The sequence below is a fragment of the Cyphellophora attinorum genome, assembly GCF_001299255.1.
Source record: "Cyphellophora attinorum strain CBS 131958 chromosome Unknown Contig41, whole genome shotgun sequence".
In the NCBI taxonomy this organism is placed as follows: domain Eukaryota; kingdom Fungi; phylum Ascomycota; class Eurotiomycetes; order Chaetothyriales; family Cyphellophoraceae; genus Cyphellophora; species Cyphellophora attinorum.
The window spans coordinates 166,195-179,129 of record NW_017253269.1 but is presented as its reverse complement, the minus strand read 5'-3'; the positions used below and the strand labels follow the sequence as shown (position 1 = coordinate 179,129).

Genomic DNA, 12,935 nt, shown 5'->3' with positions numbered 1-12,935 from the left:
CGACGATTGCCTGATCTGGGCAAACTCCAGCCCAAGGAGATTACCTCGTTGCCAACGGGGATGTTTGATTCAAGCCTATCTGCCCACGCCTCAAGCCTCAGGATTGGTGTGTCTCGAGCACGCAGTGCGCGTTCATCGCTCTCACTTCCAGGATTGAGTCCGCGGGTCAATGTCCGATCATCTCGTGGATTACTCTTATCGTCCCCTCGAAAAAGCCGATCAACAGATCCGCATATCGGACAATCACGGGCATTGGCCAGTTACCGGGCAGGTGGGTCCCGATAGCAGAGATCCAGACGTTGGCGAAATCGACTACACAACGAAAGTACCTATCGAATAGCCTATCGGTCGGTTGTGGAGACGCAGCATCCTGGAGCGTTTGTCGCCTTGGGCTATATAATGCTTGAAATAACACCACAGCCAACCATGACAGCCATACTGACCACAAAGGCACCATGGACGACAAATGCAAGGTAGAGACCTCCTTGGGGGCGGATGAAGAGCGATGTGACACGGCACAGGCACAAGTTGAAGACCTGAATGGGCACTTGAAACGTGGTCTCAAGGAACGACATCTGCAGTTCATAGCCATTGGGGGCACCATCGGCACAGGCTTGTTCCTTGGTATTGGCGCTGCTCTTGCGACATCTGGACCTCTCTCCCTACTCCTGGGATACTCCATCAGCAGTGTAGCAATATGGATCATGGTAGGTCGTCATAGTAAACGCTGTCAACAATTCCTGCTGATACATCTCTGCACAGATGCAATGCTTGGGAGAGATGACTACACTGCTACCGCTGCCTGGCATGATCGCACAACTAGGCTCTCGTTTCATTGACCCAGCATTGGGTTTCGCGATAGGATGGAATCAGTTCTACAATTGTGGTATCGCTGTATGCTCCGAACTTTCAGCAATAACGGTTCTCGTCCAATACTGGGTCGATGTCAATGTATGCTTACCCGCCCATTATGAGTAGCAGGCTTGCTGACCAGATTACAGCCAGCGATATGGATCACTGCTATTCTTGTACTTGTGGTCTTCTTCAACATCTTCGCCATCAATATCTACGGCGAGGCAGAGTTCGTTTTTGCCAGTATCAAGATCTTGGCAATTGTTGGTCTGCTGATCCTAGCCGTAGTTATTGATCTGGGGGGCGCTCCCGTACAAGGACGACTGGGCTTTCGATACTGGGTCCATCCAGGCCCGATGAATGCCTACATCGCACAGGGAGCTGCCGGGCGATTCCTGGGACTCTTTGCCACGCTCACCAATGCTGCCTTCGCTTTTGGGGGTATAGAACAGATAGCTGTCGCGGCAGGCGAGACGAAGAACCCGACCCAGAACATTCCCAAGGCGGTTCGCCGAGTCATTTGGCGACTCATTCTCTTCTACGTGGGTGGTGCACTGGCTATTGGAGTGCTTGTGCCTTCCAAGAACCCGGGACTACTGTACGGAAAAGGCGTTGCAAAGTCACCCTACCTGATCGCCATCCAGAATGCCGGCATACCAGTTCTGCCCTCGATACTTAACGCCGTCATCATCAGCTCGGCAGCGTCCTCAGCAAACGCGAACCTCTACGGTGGATCTCGATATCTCTATGCTCTGGCAGTGCAGGGTCAAGCCCCACGAATACTGCGCAGATGCACTGCACGAGGCATACCCATCTACTGCGTAGCTTGCACAAGTGCATTTGGACTGCTCACATACATCACTATCTCTTCGACTGGCTCGACAGTCTTTCACTGGTTCTCGACCCTGAACACAGTCGCGTACCTCAACACATGGCTGGCTATCTGCTACGCATACACACGATTTCGACGTGCACTCCTCCATGCAGGCATAGATCGCAATGGTCTAGCATTCAAAGCCAAGGGCCAGCCGTATCTGGCGTGGGCAGCAGCTGTCTTTTTTGCCATTGTCCTCTTCTTCAACGGCTTTGCCGTCTTTACGCATGGACATTGGGATATCCAGCAGTTTTGCTCGGACTACATTGGCATTCCGTGAGTGTTGTCCCCTTCCACCTCTGTCTTTTTCATGGCCTTGAAGTATAAGGACTGATCCGGCGTTCGCAGTATCTTCATCGGTCTGTATCTCTTTTGGAAGTTCGTCAAGAAGACAAAAGTCGTGCCCATTGAGGAAATAGATCTTTACACGGGAAGAGTGTCTGAGTCCGAGATGGAGCAACGAGTCTACGCTAGGTCTTGTTGGGGTCAATTACAGAAGGGGTGGGACAAGGTTTTGTGACGAGAGGCGCTTCGCAGCTCCCAACAGTCTCATACCGGGGAAGGACAAGACCGGATGAAAACCAGATATTGCTTACAGATTGAGGTGCAAATCTTCCTAGCGGTTCTTCCGGGGCCAAACAGAAGTCTCTAGGGCGCTCTTTGCCTGCGATAATTTGACCTTCTACGCACGAGTGGGGTCCCGGGATCAAAGTCCCAAGGGAACCGAGCCTATTGAAACGCCGTCAACTATGCATGAACTCAGCCGGGCCAGAAGAGTCCGTACCTCAGCGAAGTCAACGAGCGTAGAGCTCTCAAACCCGTCGGCCTAATCTCGCATGATCGCAATTACCATGTACCAGGAAACCGTTGTAGAACCCACAAATTTCGAGTAATCAAGTTTAGACCACGTCGAGGGACGCTCGTAATCCAGAGAATGCTGGTTTCACAGGGACCACAAGATAGGGAAAAGAAGGAAAGCACTTCGAAACGGTTCGACCTCATTCCTGCCTATTGGCAGATACTCAGATACGGGACCTAGAGCTCTCCAGAGTGTTTATGAAGACATGCGCGCGACCTACATCGTATCTCCTAGTGAATGCTTTGTTCCCTTGCCAACCCATGCTGTAGATAAAAGTTCCATCACAACGAAGAGGCCAAAACCTCTCCGGGGCGATGTTTGAAACAAAGCGATACCTATCTTGATCACTACTTAGGTATCGGAGTTCTACACGATCTCCTCTCCAGCAACTGCACTGAAAAATGCATCGCTGAGATAACCACCGCACCAGCTCATCTTTTCATACCCATCTACCTTCCAGGGCGTCCTTGAAACTGCAGGCGTCTGGATTTTGTCAAAGTGGCCCCCTATCCCCTCCTTGCACCACATCTCCGCCGACCGCTCAATCTCCATGTTAACGCCCTGAATCATGTACATGGGCTGCACCTGCCATACCACACCATACTCACGCGCCATTTGTGCTGACGCGTTCTTTCGACGTTCGGTAGTCCAGCCCGCTGATTCTGGAAATGGCCATTCTCCACCCCATGCGAATGCAAACATGCGGTCTGGGAAGTGTTTAAGCATTGATTGGTGATATTCCTTGATATCATGATAGTTGGGACTGTCCATGCGCGTCCAGGAGAGGTCGCTGAGAGGTGCGACCAGTACAGCGCGCTCGACGATCGACCTGACTGTTGGTCGAAACATGTACTGGCCGTTGCGGGAGCGCGGAATGTCCCAATCGAAAGTGATTTCAATGCCTGCAATCTCAATAGCTGCCTGGCGGCGTGCTGTAAGAGAGCTTCCGTAGCCGATGCGAGACTTGTACTTGATGAAATCCTCTTCTAGTAAGCCGCAGCGGGAGAACTGCGATTGCACAGCCTCGTCAAAAGTCATCAGTCCGGCACAGGATATCCATTGCGCACGTGCCTCCAACGCCGATTTGCTGCAATGTATAGCTTCTTCAAGGACTTCTTGAAGTGGTCGAACTAAATTGGTTGCCCCCAACACGTATTCGTGGTCGCGTGGGTCAAGTACCGATGTGATGAAATCTGCGTGATCTGTGTCGCATCGCGCGAATATTAATGTCTCAGCCTGCATGATGTCCAATTGAAGTCGGACCGCTTTCACTCGGTCAACGTATTCTGATGTAGGCACTACAGTTCGCCCTTGTCCGATAGTGAACTTCTTCAGACCGATAGCCAAATCGTCGATGTGAATGCCTGCGGATCCGAACTCAGCGAGAGCTTTGGTGGACTTCATTGTTGCTGTCAAGGAACCAAACCCCATGTCACCATCTGCGATGATGGGCATCAGGTAGTCCCATTTCTCCAGCGCGCCTCGTTCTTCCTGTGAGTGGCTCATCCGGTATTGATGCTGTCTCTGATCATGCCACAGTTCGGCTCGGCAGATCTTGTCGACGACTTTGGGTACCGTATCCCAGGGCTGGGTCGCTCGGCAGGCTCGTTAGCATTTCACTCAGAGACCGAATGCACAGTGATATAACGAAGGACTTACGTAGTCTGCATGATCCATGCCAGGATAATTATTCTCGCTAAAGCCAGATAACCCACCCGAGAGGTAGACTGTACGCATGTGCTTAGCCATCTGGCTGATAGCAACAGGATCAGTAGCGCCGAAGCTCATTTCTGCTGTCCCATGCCGACGATGCTCGAGCAGCATGTGCCATAATTTAAGCGCTGCTGGGTTAGCGACGCAGGAAATACGTTGAGTTCCTCGTAATGCTGCGACCGTCTTTGCACTGTACGGCCGAGAAATGTGCTTCTGACGTGGGCTTGCCCACCAGTCGCTGACTTCGCGAATAGTCTCATCGAATAGGGTCTGTTCTGCTTGTAGGGTTTTCACGGCCCCTGGCTCTGGTACAGAGCATTCGTTAGTATAGGGCGCCATCTCTCAGGAAGAAGAGGCACTGAATTGCTTAAAAAATGATCTGACAGTCACTAGCCGTGCGTGCATGGTTCAAAGTGCTTGCTATATCTAGTGATACATGTGAAGGCGTTCGTGCACCAGACGATGACCTACCTATTGTAGTTAGGGCCTGTTGGGATTGGGACGTGCACTCAAAGCTTTCCAATTTCCGAAGACTAACTAACATGAGGGAAGGTTGTCGGTTTCGATACACCCGAAACGTTTCTTTTGCCGAGGCGACCGGCTTTAGGTCCAACGCCGATACCGGGATGGCTTACGTGATGCTCGAGCTATCTTATCGCACAGCGTACCCTATCAACCGCTGGGACTGGCTCACGCGGGGCTTCGGGGAACTTGCTATCATGACATGCAGGTGAGCCATGCACAGGACTTGCGTCCCGTAGAACACTGACATACACACCTCTGCGTCGTTCGTGTCCCCATGTCTCAGCATTAGATACTGAGCAGAGATATCCTTCACGGTAAACAAGACCTACGAAGCCATGGGCGGCCCGTCAGCCCAGACTGCCGCTGGGAAACACCAGGAAACGCAACACCGAAATATAGAACGCGCTCGCCATCATCGTGGCAGAATGCCAAAAGCATGCGCGCAGTGCCACGATCGAAAGCAAAAGGCAGGTCTCTGCTTGGCCCTCGTGCACCACGAATGCCATTGCTGACGGGCATGCTAGTGTGACGGGATGCAGCCCTGTCGCAATTGCATCCTCCGCCGCATCCCATCATCGTGTCGTCCATTTGCAAGAGCGGATCTTACGCCACGTCAGCTTCCTGCCGAGCACTCAATAGCTCATCAGCGACAGTCAAAGGAGCCTAGTGCGAAGCAGTCGTCGCGAGTGGCTGGCAACTTGGCCAAAGAACCATCCGGCGCCGGCGATGCACTGAGCCACGGCAGAGACAACGACAAACCCCCTCTGGGTCAGCTGTGGAAGTCTCGTGGCGCACCAGCTTTCTTCGGTAGTTCGTATTTCGGACCTCAAGTCGCGGCTGCGTTTTTGGACAGTCCTGCACCTTATATACAGCCGGGTGCGGGTATGTCACAGAGGAGTACGAACGTCCGCCCGTTTCGCAGTGAGGCTGGGCCGTTTTCTCAAATGTGGGATCTACTTGGTCTTCTGCCACGTCAGCGATCGACAGTCGACCGCTTGATAAACTGCTATTTCGTACAGCTGAACGGCGACATTGATGCAGTACACGAAAAGTCCTTCCGTCAACAATACGAGCGCTTTTATTGTCGCGACTTTGGTAAAGATGATGTTACGACGGTTGATATCCGGTGGCTGGCCCTGCTGTTCATCATCCTTGCGTTCGCTTCACAACTAGATTGTCCGCCCGATGCAGGGCCTGAGGTGCAGCGACAATATGAGGAATCATCTATGTCATTCTTTTGGGCATGTCGCAAGGCCATTGTCATAGCCCCATCGTTCTACGGCGAAAGTATTGATTTAGTCAGAGCTGGCATCTTGGTGACGCGGTTCTGCATTTTCACCCAACGCATAACCGAGAGCTGGTTGACTGTCGGTTTCGCATCGAGGTTGGCCATGGCACAAGGATTTCATATTGATGGTGTTCAGTGGAAGTTGTCGCGCCGCGAGACCGAGATTCGACGAAGACTTTGGTGTCAGTTATACCTGCTTGACCGCATGATCTCTCTAGCGCTAGGACGACCGTACGCAATTGTCGATAATTTGTCACTCCCTCAGGAACCCGAGAATGTTTTCTTAGACGAGGCGGGCGACTTGGAGGCAGAGACTATTGAAGCACAACCAATTGAAGATCGTCCAACACCGACCGTACTGGCTATCTACTCTTACCGCCTCGCAAAGGTTATCGGAAAAATTCATGAGCAAACCTTCGGCATGAATAAATGTTCCTATAGAGAGGTTACAACTCTTGAGGCCCAGCTTGTCAGCTGGCGACAGAGTCTACCTCGTTACCTGGCTCTCAAGGACCCGGACAGGTCTCTGGACCGGACTCACAGGTATCTCAAGTGGCATCGCCACTATCTGCACACCGCCTTTCACTTTGCCTGTGTCACACTCCACAGACCATTCGTTTGGCGATTTTCAATAAGCGACCAATATCGCTACAGCCGAGAGATTTGTTATACTGCAGCATGTGCAGACCTCAAGACACGACTCGACCATAACCCTGAGGAAAACGCCGATGAGAACATCTCCTGGGGTCTCGGTGTTCCCCGTTTGTTCAACAGTGCGATCATCTTAGGTATGCTAGCTATCCGGGACCAATCACATGGTAAACAAGACTATCGTGCTCTCAACAACGATTTGCAGTACTTCTGCGAAAAGGAGACTAGCGATATTTGGGTGAATGACTTCCGCTTGGCCGAAGTCAAAGTGATTGAACTTTGCATTGATCGTCTTAAGCGAGGACCGTTATCGAAAGAAGCAACCAGCCTTACGGATTCCCGTGCGCTATCAGCTCCGAAAGGCCAGGGTCAGAGGAGTGCGAATCCCGTCCAGCCCACACAGAGTGCCTCACAAGCAGTTCAAACCCCTGAGTTTGTGGACGGTGAAAGGGGCCTGCAGCGAACGGGCCAGGTACACCTCGAGCAACAAGGTCAGCATCGACTGCTTCCCGTCGCAAGCCAAGAACAACATTCGGAACCGTGGAAAGAGGGAGAAGCTTGGCCGACGCGTGATGCAGACGAAGTTCAGCCATTTTTCCAGCCCATCGGTGACTTTAGTGATTTATTTTCTTTTCCTGGACCAACTGATCTCGACACATGGCAAGGAGTGATTGACTGTATGGATCATCAGCTCTTTGGCGAGCAATTTCAGGGATTCTAGGCCTGGCTCGCAACCCAGTAGTTAGATTCCATTATGTGCTAAGATCTCCACGGCATTAAAGGCAATTCGATGCCCTTGTATGGCTACATCATTGAGGTACTGGCGTCAACAGACGCCCTAGCTTCAACGCACTATGGACATTATCAAGCATGAGTTTCTCCATCCGGTGCTAAGTGTGTGGAAACTCATTAGTTTTTTTGTCGGGCAACGAATTTAGGCATAGGCTTTTGGAACTCACACGCGTATCGATTGTTGCAGTCCCTATATGTGGGAACAGCACCACGTTTTCATTCTGTCTGAGACCCTCATGGACCAATGGCTCGTTTTCGAAGACGTCTAGCCCGGCGCTCCAGACTTTTCCACTTTTCAAGCCCTCGACGAGAGCATCTTCGTTTAGAATCGAGCCTCGAGCTGTATTGACAATAACCACGCCGTCTTTCATCTTCTTGATCTCTTCGTATCCAATGAACCCTGTCGTCTCCGGATAGAGAGGCAAGTGTATAGAGATCGCATCGCTAGCTCGGAACAGCTCCTCTAGGCTGACGAATTTCGGTCTCTGCTCCGGGCTCAAATCCAGTACGTCGATGTCGGAGTTTCGTGCCGGGGATCTGTTATGATACTGCAACCGAAAACCGAATCCAGCTGCGCGTCTCGCCACTGCCAGGCCTATGCCGCCCATACCAAGGATCCCCAAAAGCATGCCCCTACAATCGCGGCCAAGCGGTCTATTGGCATCCCAGAAGCCTTGACGTAATGAGCGTTGCGGAATCCAAGCACGGCGCAATGCCGCCAGAAGCAAGAGCATTGCGGTGTCCGCTGTGGCGTCATTGACGACGGAAGGGGTATTTGAGACTTGAATGCCTTGGTTGAGTTGGGTCATCAGCGCCAGGCTTGTCTAGTCGAAAGTAACGGATGTACTCACCGCGTTCTGTGCATGCCGGAATATCAATCTGATCATAGCCAGCCCCGTTATGACATATGAACGCAACGGAGGCCGGAAGGTGCCTGACCAATTGGGCATCGAAACGGCTGGTCACCTAAATCGCAAGATCAATGTATGCGCCATGGTCAGTACCTGCTGCGATACTTACTTCGATAGAGTCTACGGTCCTTCCTATTACCAAGACATTATCGTAAATCCCAGACCTACAGTCTGTGATGAATTGCTGCCGCGAACCTTTCGTTACATGCTGTCAGGCCGAGACAGTTAGCATTCTACCCACTGCATTCTTTTTGAGCCCACCTGAAAATGTACTGCCCCTGATGTAGCCAAGGTCTGTATGCTCTCTTCAGCGTGATGGATGTGGCCTAGCAACAGCACTGACGGCGACGTAGCATTTTTCGCGGGCGCGATCATCTTTGTTTTTGAACAGGGTGTGAAGTCAAGGCCAGGAAAGTGTCGTCGACCAGAAAGTCCGGAAAACTGACAACACAGAGTCTCAAGGACAGCCCTTTGCTACAGGACCTGCTTCAGATCGACGGCACGCTTACAACGTTGACCGGTCTACCTTAACGTTCGTTGCGGCATTATGCCAAGCCCCCTACAACGCAAGTCCGAGCGGCACTCGCGTCCAGTGCTCTGAAAGAGGACGACCTGTCCAAGGCTTGCTCATTGGCACAACGTATGCGCGATCAGGCCTGAACCCGGACGACGCTTGCGAAGCCGTCCCTTCTCTCGCACGGTCCACTTCCGCACCTGCAAAGTTCCTGAACAAGGGCGATTAAGCCGAAGAGATCGGAAAAAGATTGAGGTGGGGATTTTTGATGTTTCGGAATGAAACTCTGCTGTGGTTGGTCGCTCTAATACGCGCTGAGTAATGATTCCGCGCAAGCAATGAGCAACGTGCTATAACCTTGACACATTGGTTGCCAGGGACTCATCTCTGTTACAGCCTTCTTCGAGGGTTCAACTTGCTTGGAAGCTCACTCTCACTGTCAAGGAAGAATCGACATCCAACAGACTGTACTTGAGAATCAACAAGACTCGCGGAACCACCACCAGACACGACCGACAAAATGCAAGCACTCGCCAAGCCCGAAATTGAATTCACCCACGTGACCAAAAGCAAAGGGGTCTTCGCCTCGACGGTCACAAAAGCCACTCACGCTGACGGCACATTCACTGAGTACCGCACATACCTGCTGTCTCGTGACCCCACCACTGGGGACCAAACGATCCTCAAGGAACATGCTCCTGGTAGCTCGTGGGGAGCAATCCCAGCGACAATTTTGACAAGGATACGGTCTGCTCGCACGAGTTCTGGGAGGAGTGCTATATCATTGAGGGGCGATTCTGGGACGTCGGAAAGAAGCAGTGGATGGAGGCTGGAAGCTATTGTTGCAGGCCACCGGGAATGCTGCATGGGCCATGCAAGGCGGATGAGAAGGTAGGGTGTAGAGAGATCTGTACTGCGAGGTACTTGCAGAAGAAGTTGTGAAGGATGGACACCTGTTTTGATGGGCGATTCCTACGAGTCAGTTGGTCAGTCTCGGTAACTGGCAGAGTCCGACAACACTTGCTGATGTCGGTGAACAGTAATACATTCCGTTCACATTCATCTGCCTCGCCACCTCTCTACCAATGCTTACCTCTGTTGAAACTCATCAACAACATCAATCCAGGCCTTTAGGTCGTTTCAACACGCCTCATTCTCCATACAAATCCTCTCCTGGCCCTCCAGATATCATCCGTCCACCTGTACACATAATCCATCCTCTGCTCAACGCCTTCGCCCCCTTCGCCTCACTCGTATGCGGCGCCACGACAATGCACTCCTCCGGCGAGCGCTTTACCAGCTTGATCGCCTTCTGACAAGCTTCTGGCTGAGGGTTTGTAGAAGCCCACCAACTCGCTTGAGAACAGGACGTCAAAGTGCTGCAACAAGCCGGTAGATCGAGCAATGTCAAGCTTCAGGCGCGTGCTGTCGTTAGCATGCACAATGACTTCCATGTTGTGCTCGGTTTTCAGCTTCTGCAGCGCTAGAGCCGCATCCGGTCACGCGCGATGATGGTACTCGGCGGCAACCAGGCGGCCTTTTGCTTCAGGCGTTTACAAGTGGTGTTTGACGCCTGCTTTACCATCCGATCCGAGGAACGCGGTCAACACACTGTGCTGAGTGATAGTGTCGAAGTCTTTGACTGGCATTCCTGCAGTGATCCTGAAGCGATCCGTTGGGTATGGTATTCAAAACCCTTGACAGCTTTCTTGGACCAAGCTTGATCTTTGCGGTCCTGGAACGGTGGATCGGAGGGCATTGACGATGCTCGAGTGTCAATCTAGGCAGATTCCCATGGAGCAAAACTAAACGGACCTGATTCGCTTCGGCACCGTGGGCGGTCAGGATGCCATCATGCTCATCTGCCACGCTTGATGGCTGCCAGACCAGAAGTTCTGAGCAGTAGATCTTTCTGTGACTCGTCGAATGGTCGGAAGCGGCGATAGTGTTGCTCTCAATCGCCAGCTTTCCTTCAGCTGGACATGAAGCATGCGGAACATGCGCCTCGAGTCAACGCATCTGAAAATGGCGTAAGCATGTTAACAGAGCGTCGATACACGGTCTTCTGCAGAGCGGTGCTCAGCCAAAATTTCCGCAAGCGATTTGTCAGTCGCGGGAGCTGTCAAGTCTGTATTAGAGCCGTACAACACCACTATCCGCAGAGAATTCTCATGTGGTTTGACGCACGAAAACTATTAGATACAGATCGGAAATCAATCGCGTACCATCATTTCCTAGCCTAAGCCGGATTACCGACAGCACCGTTGGAGCGGCTTTGACGGCCCCGGAGAATACTCCGGCGAGGGCTGAAGGGGTGTACCCCATAGCAGATGAATGAAGATCGGCAGCTACCACAGAAGCTAAACGGTCGACCGGCTTAGGCACCGCCTTGGCCCAGGAAGCCGTGATGCGCACCAAAGATCGGAGAATTCAGCCAATAGCGTCATCACTGCATGCTATGGTGAGCCAAGCGCCGTTATCCAGATACCCAACGAGCAACCGCGTTATTATGCATTCGTGTGCGGCTATGCTGCATGTCCCGACATTCGATCGCCTGATTGGCTCTCTACGCCGTACCAGGTGCAGGAGCTAATTTTGTATTCCACGTAAGGTACTCAGTATAATCACCGTCGCAGCCGTCACAACGTGCGCGACAGCATGATATGTGCAACTCGAGCGATAACACCTTCAATCGACTTGTGCACACCTTGACGGGATATATTCATGCCCCACGCATCCTGCTCTCATCAAGAAGAGATGGCCAGATCCTCGGACGCCACAGACAGCGAACTACCCTCGGCACGGTATGATGATCTGGAAGGAAAAGTTGTCCTATGTGAGTGTTCCAAATATTGGCGGTCCTTGAATTCTCCTCCCAGGCTGATCCGTCTTTCTCAAAGTGACTGGGATCGGCCAAACGGGCGACCAGGACATGTGGGGTAATGGTGCTGCCACGGCACGTATTTTAGCCAGGAACGGCGCAAAGATCTATGGATGCGATCTCCACTTTGCAGCTGCTGAGCACACTGCAAACCGTCTCCGTGCAGAAGGGGCTGATGTCACAGTCTCTTCAGCCGATGTGACCTCAAGCGAAAGCGTGAAAGCATTGGTCGACGCCTGTTTGAAGAAATATGGTAGAATTGATGTCCTGGTCAAGTAAGGCCCTCGCTTTTCCAATTCAGCGTACGAAGCGCTGCTGACCGAGGAACTATGCAGTAATGTTGGACGCTCGGAGCCAGGCGGTCCAGCTGAGATGACAGAACGTATCTGGGACGCGCAAACCGACGTCAACCTGAAGTCCGTATACCTGTGCTGCCATGAAGTTCTTCCTGTAATGGAGCAGCAGGGATCTGGAGTAGTCGTCAACATCGCATCAATTGCCGGCCTACGATACATTGGAAAACCCCAGGTAGCGTATTCGGCCACTAAATCAGCCGTGATCCAGTTCACGAGAGCAACAGCAGTGATCTACGCTGCAAGAGGCATACGCATGAATGTGGTTGTCCCGGGTCTCATGAACACGCCCCTCGTCTCTGTGCTTGCAGAAAAGTACGCAAATGGCGATCTCGATGGCTTCAGAACCAAACGCAACAAAGCTGTTCCGATGGGCAGAATGGGTGATTCGTTCGATGTAGCCTTTGCCGTGGCCTTTTTATCTTCGCAACAAAGTCGGTACATAACGGGCCAGAAAATAGTGGTGGATGGGGGCATCACGTCGTCGACTGGGTAGACGGGGATGGTTTAGAAGTTCTTGTTGCCCGCGATGTTCAGCAAGGGCGCGCAAGGCCACTAGAACACCAGCCTAGGGATACAAGTAGTCGGCATTTTCGGCCATCGGATCGGGCAAGTCGCAGACAGAGACAACCGACCACAGGTCGCTGCGGACCCACAGAAGCTCTCCGTGACAGTCCCAGAACTAGGAAGAAATTGGTAATATACACTCTGGTTCGTGACCA

The 12,935-nt window shown here is 52.2% G+C and overlaps 5 protein-coding genes across 5 annotated transcripts; 3 read left to right on the top strand and 2 right to left on the bottom strand.

Moving 5' to 3' along the window:
* Window positions 1–455: 455 nt before the first annotated feature.
* AB675_9969 (putative proline-specific permease put4) lies at window positions 456–2,246 on the top strand (the record flags this gene model as incomplete). Its single annotated transcript, XM_018150548.1, has 4 exons — window positions 456–707; window positions 763–951; window positions 1,002–2,002; window positions 2,075–2,246. The coding sequence occupies 4 exons, from the start codon at window positions 456–458 to the stop codon at window positions 2,244–2,246; spliced, it is 1,614 nt and encodes a 537-aa protein (XP_017995303.1).
* Window positions 2,247–2,951: 705 nt separating this feature from the next.
* Window positions 2,952–4,373, bottom strand: AB675_9968 (Mitochondrial 2-methylisocitrate lyase; the record flags this gene model as incomplete). The annotated part of the gene is made up of 2 exons (XM_018150547.1): window positions 2,952–4,172; window positions 4,245–4,373. The coding sequence occupies 2 exons, from the start codon at window positions 4,371–4,373 to the stop codon at window positions 2,952–2,954; spliced, it is 1,350 nt and encodes a 449-aa protein (XP_017995272.1).
* Window positions 4,374–5,356: 983 nt separating this feature from the next.
* Window positions 5,357–7,483, top strand: AB675_9967 (putative transcriptional regulatory protein; the record flags this gene model as incomplete). Its single annotated transcript, XM_018150546.1, has 1 exon — window positions 5,357–7,483. One exon carries the CDS (start codon window positions 5,357–5,359, stop codon window positions 7,481–7,483), a length of 2,127 nt encoding a protein of 708 aa, XP_017995284.1.
* An 88-nt stretch (window positions 7,484–7,571) lies between these two features.
* Window positions 7,572–8,363, bottom strand: AB675_9966 (Glyoxylate 1; the record flags this gene model as incomplete). The annotated part of the gene is made up of 2 exons (XM_018150545.1): window positions 7,572–7,652; window positions 7,722–8,363. The coding sequence occupies 2 exons, from the start codon at window positions 8,361–8,363 to the stop codon at window positions 7,572–7,574; spliced, it is 723 nt and encodes a 240-aa protein (XP_017995332.1).
* A 3,373-nt stretch (window positions 8,364–11,736) lies between these two features.
* Window positions 11,737–12,709, top strand: AB675_9965 (3-oxoacyl-[acyl-carrier-protein] FabG; the record flags this gene model as incomplete). The annotated part of the gene is made up of 3 exons (XM_018150544.1): window positions 11,737–11,815; window positions 11,880–12,135; window positions 12,196–12,709. 3 exons carry the CDS (start codon window positions 11,737–11,739, stop codon window positions 12,707–12,709), a joined length of 849 nt encoding a protein of 282 aa, XP_017995334.1.
* Window positions 12,710–12,935: the final 226 nt, after the last annotated feature.